Raw genomic sequence first — 5,798 nt, forward strand, 5'->3', positions numbered from 1 at the left:
CCTTCGGGACCTTCCAGTTGTGCGCCGGGAACTCCCGGTTCGCTTCGCACTTTTGGTCCTTTCCCGTTGAGGTCAACATCTCGGCCCGGGACGGAGGCAACGGCCGCCTCGAGGGCGGGTCCCTCCGCGTCACCTTCGACCCTCAAGTCCCCGGCGCCCACCTGCCCGCCGGGAACCTTGAACTTGGTTTTCTTGGCGTTCGCGGCGAGGCCTTCGACATCCGGGCCGAGGCTCGGCCCTTTGAGGTCGACGCTCGGCGCGGAGACCTCGAGACCGGGCGTTTTGGGCTCCCCTTCAATTTTCGGGGCTCCCCCCGAAGCGTCTCCCCGGAATTTGGGCGATTTCAGATCGAACTCGACGTCGGGGAAGGAGATTTTCCCAAAAACGGTTTTTTTCCCTCTGGGGGATTTCACCGCCGCGTCGCTTTTGACGGTCACGTCCGCTCCGGCCACGTTCACGTCCACGTCGGGAGATTTCAAAACGGCGTCGAGGTCTCCGCCGGCCCCGTTGACGTCGAACCCGCCCCTCTTGCCTCTCATCTTGGGGCCGCTCACGTGAAGCTTCGGCATCTTGAACTTGCTCTTCTTGCCCTTCGCGGCGACGCTGACGTCGGGCGCCTCCACGTTAAGCTCCGCCTCCGGTAAATCCACTTCGAACCCCGGGGCCTTGATTTCCGCCTTCGGGCTTTTTAGCCCGAACCCAAACTTCGACTTCTTGAACTTGGGGAATTTGACGCTGGCCTCCGGGCCTTCGACGTTGAGGTCAGGACATTCGACGTCAACTTCGGGGCCTTTGACCCCAAATTCGGGGCTTTTGACCCCAAAGTCCGGCCCTTTGACCCCAAAGTCCGGCCCTTTGACCCCAAATTCCGGCCCTTTGAGGCTCCCTTCCATCTTTGGGCTTGACACCTCAAAGCCTCCCTTCGTTTTGTGACCTTTCAAGTTCAAGTCTATCTCGGGCATGGAGATTTTAGGGACGTTCACGTGCATTTCCGGCATTTTCAGTTTAGGACTTTTGACTTTGCCCTCTGGAACTTCAACGCTCACAGCCGGGACGCCGATATCTACCTCGGGGCCTGAAAAACCGACCTCTGCCTTCGCCACGTTCAAGTTCGCCTCGGGACCTTCCCCTTTAAAAACAAACTTGGGACACTTCATCTTCGGAAGCTTCATTTTCCCCTCCAGGCCGTTGACATCGACCTCGGGGCCCTCGAGAGCGATTTTGGGGCCCTTCAGATCGACATCGGGACCCTTCAGGCCTCCCTCGAGCTTCGGGCCGTGGAGTTCGGCGTCACCTTTCAGCTTCAGGCCCTTCAAGTTCAAGTCTATGTCTGGCATGGAGATCTGGGGGGTCTTGACGTGAGTTTCCGGCAGCTTGAACTTGGGGCCTTTCAGTTTTCCCTCCGGCCCTTCGAGGTTCACGTCGGGCGCCTCGATGTCGACTTTGGGGCCCTTGATGTCCAACTCGGGGCCCTTCAGGTCACCCTCGAGCTTCGGGACGGACACATCCAGGTCGCCCTTGACCTTGGGGCCCTGCAGGTTGAAGTCAACGTCAGGCATGGAGAACTTGGGCGCCTTGATGTGCATCTCGGGCATCTTGAACTTGGGCCCCTTCAGCTTCCCCTCAGGACCCTCAATGTCCAGCTCTGGCCCCTCAACGTCCACCTTGGGCCCCGACACGTCCAGGTCTCCCGCCGGCAGGTTCACGTCCACCTCCGGGCCTTCGGCCTTGAAGCCCGGCATCCCGAACTTGGGCATCTTGAACTTGGGCAGCTTGAACTTCCCCTCCGGGCCGTGAATGTCCACGTCAGGCGCCTCGATGTCGACTTTGGGGCCCTTGATGTCCAACTCGGGGCCCTTCAGGTCACCCTCGAGCTTCGGGACGGACACATCCATGTCGCCCTTGACCTTGGGGCCCTTCAGGTTGAAGTCGACGTCGGGCATGGAGAACTTGGGCGCCTTGATGTGCATCTCGGGCATCTTGAACTTGGGGCCCTTCAGCTTCCCCTCAGGACCTTCCAGCTCGACGTCGGGAAGGTCAACGTCGACTTTGGGGCCCTTGATGTCCAACTCGGGGCCCTTCAGGTCACCCTCGAGCTTGGGAACAGACACGTCCACCCCCGCCTTCAATTTGGGGCCCTTCAAGTTCAAGTCAATGTCAGGCATCGAGATCTTGGGCGTCTTGATGTGCATCTCGGGCATCTTGAACTTGGGGCCCTTCAGCTTCCCCTCAGGACCTTCCAGCTCGACGTCGGGAAGGTCAACGTCGACTTTGGGGCCCTTGATGTCCAACTCGGGGCCCTTCAGGTCACCCTCGAGCTTGGGAACAGACACGTCCACCCCCGCCTTCAATTTGGGGCCCTTCAAGTTCAAGTCAATGTCAGGCATCGAGATCTTGGGCGTCTTGATGTGCATCTCGGGCATCTTGAACTTGGGGCCCTTCAGCTTCCCCTCAGGACCTTCCAGCTCGACGTCGGGAAGGTCAACGTCGACTTTGGGGCCCTTGATGTCCAACTCGGGGCCCTTCAGGTCACCCTCGAGCTTGGGAACAGACACGTCCACACCCCCCTTCACTTTGGGGCCCTTCAAGTTCAAGTCAATGTCGGGCATCGAGATCTTGGGCGCCTTGATGTGCATCTCGGGCATCTTGAACTTGGGGCCCTTCAGCTTCCCCTCAGGACCCTCAATGTCCAGCTCTGGCCCCTCAACGTCCACCTTGGGCCCAGACACATCAAGATCCCCTTTTGGCAAGTTCACGTCCACCTCCGGGCCTTCAGCTTTCACCCCCGGCATCCCGAACTTGGGCATCTTGAACTTGGGCAGCTTGAACTTCCCCTCCGGGCCGTGAACGTCCACGTCGGGCGCCTCGATGTCGACTTTGGGGCCCTTGATGTCCAATTCGGGGCCCTTCAGGTCACCTTCCAGCTTGGGGACGGACACGTCCAGGTCGCCCTTGACCTTGGGGCCCTTCAGGTTGAAGTCGACGTCGGGCATGGAGAACTTGGGCGCCTTGATGTGCATCTCGGGCATCTTGAACTTGGGGCCCTTCAGCTTCCCCTCAGGACCTTCCAGCTCGACGTCGGGAAGGTCAACGTCGACTTTGGGGCCCTTGATGTCCAACTCGGGGCCCTTCAGGTCACCCTCGAGCTTGGGGACAGACACGTCCACGTCACCCTTGATCTTGGGGCCCTTCAAGTTCAAGTCAATGTCAGGCATCGAGATCTTGGGCGTCTTGATGTGCATCTCGGGCATCTTGAACTTGGGGCCTTTCAGTTTTCCTTCCGGCCCTTCAACATCCAGCTCAGGATCCTCAAGGTCAAGTTTTGGGCCTTTAAGATGAACGTCGGGCACGTTCAAGTCCCCTTCCAGTTTTGGCCCCGAGAGATCGCCCTCCACGCCTCCTTTAGTCTTGGGACCTTTCAAGTTCAAATCGAAGTCTGGCATGGAGATCTGCGGGGCCTTGATATTCATTTCAGGCATTTTAAATTTGGGGCCTTTCAGTTTTCCTTTGGGACCTTCAATGTCAAGGTCAGGACCTTCTACGTCCACTTTTGGTCCTTTCAGGTGCAAATCGGGGCCCTTCAGATCCACCTGGGGGAGGGAGACGTCCACGTCGGCCTTGGGGCCTTTGAGGTTGAGGCCAACGTCGGGCATCTTAAACTGGGGGCCCTTGAACTTGCCCTCCGGCCCTTCAACCTCCAAGCCACCACCTTCGATAGCCACCCGGGGGCCCGAAACCTCCAAGTCTCCTTTCGGAACGTTGAGATCCACCTCCGGCCCCTCCCCTTTCAACCCAGAAACCCCAAATTTGGGCATTTTGAACTTGGGCATTTTGAGTTTCCCCTCCGGGCCGTGAATATCCACGTCTGGCGCCTCCAGGTTGACTTTGGGGCCCTTGACGTCGATCTCGGGAGCTTTTAGTTCCGCTTCCAACTTGGGGCTGGAGACATCCAGGTCCCCTTTGAGTTTGTGGCCCTTGAGGTTGAGCTCCACGTCCGGCATCGACATTTTAGGCGAGGAAATACTCAGGAAAGGCATTTTAAATTTGGACCCTTTGGATTTGGCCTGGACGTCGGCATCCGGAGCCTGAACCTCAACTTTCGGGCCGGATATTTCAACGTCGGGTTTTTTAAGTTTCACTTCCACCTCGGGGCTTTGAACTTTAGGACCGGAAAAGCCAAATTTTGGCAGTTTAAAGCGGGATTTTTTGGATTTTCCTTCCAGATCGAGCTTAGGCCCCTCGACCTCTAATTCCGGGCCTTTGATGTCGAGCTTGGGGCTTGTCAGCTCAGCCTCCATTTTGGGGAGAGAGGGATCAAGGTCAGCTTTTACTTTGGGGCCTTTCAAGTTTAAGTCGATATCCGGCATGGAGATTTTTGGAACATTAAATTGCATTTCGGGCTTCTTAAATTTAGGCCCTTTCAGTTTTCCCTCTGGTCCTTCAAGGTCAAGGTCAGGAAGAGCAACATCGACCTTGGGACCCGAGATACCAACATCGGCGTCGGGGAGATTTACATCGAGGTCGGGGCCTTCGGCCTTCAACCCAGACACCCCGAATTTGGGCATCTTGAACTTGGGCATTTTTATTTTACCTTCCGGGCCGTGAATGTCAATGTCGGGCGCCTCGATGTCGACCTTGGGGCCTTTGATGTCCAACTCGGGGCCCTTCAGGTCACCCTCGAGCTTCGGGACAGACACGTCCAGGTCGCCCTTGATCTTGGGGCCCTTCAAGTTGAAGTCGACGTCGGGCATGGAGAACTTGGGCGCCTTGATGTGCATCTCGGGCATCTTGAACTTGGGACCCTTCAGCTTCCCCTCAGGACCCTCAATGTCCAGCTCTGGCCCCTCAACGTCCACCTTGGGCCCCGACACGTCCAGGTCTCCCGCCGGCAGGTTCACGTCCACCTCCGGGCCTTCAGCTTTCACCCCCGGCATCCCAAACTTGGGCATCTTGAACTTGGGCATTTTTATTTTACCTTCTGGGCCATGAATGTCAATATCAGGTGCCTCGATGTCGATTTTGGGGCCCTTGATGTCCACGTCGGGACCTTTGAGGTCACCCTCGAGCTTGGGGACGGACACGTCCATGTCACCCTTGACCTTGGGGCCCTTCAGGCTGAAGTCGACGTCGGGCATGGAGAACTTGGGCGCCTTGATGTGCATCTCGGGCATCTTGAACTTGGGGCCTTTCAGCTTCCCCTCAGGACCTTCCAGCTCGACGTCGGGAAGGTCAACGTCGACTTTGGGGCCTTTGATGTCCAACTCGGGGCCCTTCAGGTCACCCTCGAGCTTGGGAACAGACACGTCCACACCCCCCTTCACTTTGGGGCCCTTCAAGTTCAAGTCAATGTCGGGCATCGAGATCTTGGGTGCCTTGATGTGCATCTCGGGCATCTTGAACTTGGGCCCCTTCAGCTTCCCCTCAGGACCCTCAATGTCCAGCTCTGGCCCCTCAACGTCCACCTTGGGCCCCGACACGTCCAGGTCTCCCGCCGGCAAGTTCACATCCACCTCCGGGCCTTCAGCTTTCACCCCCGGCATCCCGAACTTGGGCATCTTGAACTTGGGCAGCTTGAACTTCCCCTCCGGGCCGTGAATGTCCACGTCAGGCGCCTCGATGTCGATTTTGGGGCCCTTGATGTCCACGTCGGGACCTTTGAGGTCACCCTCAAGCTTGGGAACAGACACATCCACGTCACCCTTGACCTTGGGGCCCTTCAGGTTGAAGTCGACGTCGGGCATGGAGAACTTGGGCGCCTTGATGTGCATCTCGGGCATCTTGAACTTGGGGCCCTTCAG

The 5,798-nt window shown here is 57.9% G+C and overlaps 1 protein-coding gene across 1 annotated transcript in view; it reads right to left on the reverse strand.

Annotated features, from left to right (window-relative positions):
• Nucleotides 1-50: 50 nt before the first annotated feature.
• Nucleotides 51-5,798, reverse strand: part of LOC113490635 (neuroblast differentiation-associated protein AHNAK-like) — a gene marked incomplete at its 3' end in the record, with an annotated part of 11,728 nt that continues 5,980 nt past the window's right edge. The window contains exon 2 of the mRNA XM_026867171.1: nt 51-5,792. Within this exon, the coding sequence (XP_026722972.1) occupies nt 51-5,792 (5,742 nt within the window). The remainder of the gene's footprint in view (nt 5,793-5,798) is intronic.

This window comes from Athene cunicularia, unplaced genomic scaffold (genome assembly GCF_003259725.1).
Source record: "Athene cunicularia isolate RWA unplaced genomic scaffold, athCun1 SCF_191, whole genome shotgun sequence".
Taxonomy (NCBI): Eukaryota; Metazoa; Chordata; class Aves; order Strigiformes; family Strigidae; genus Athene; species Athene cunicularia.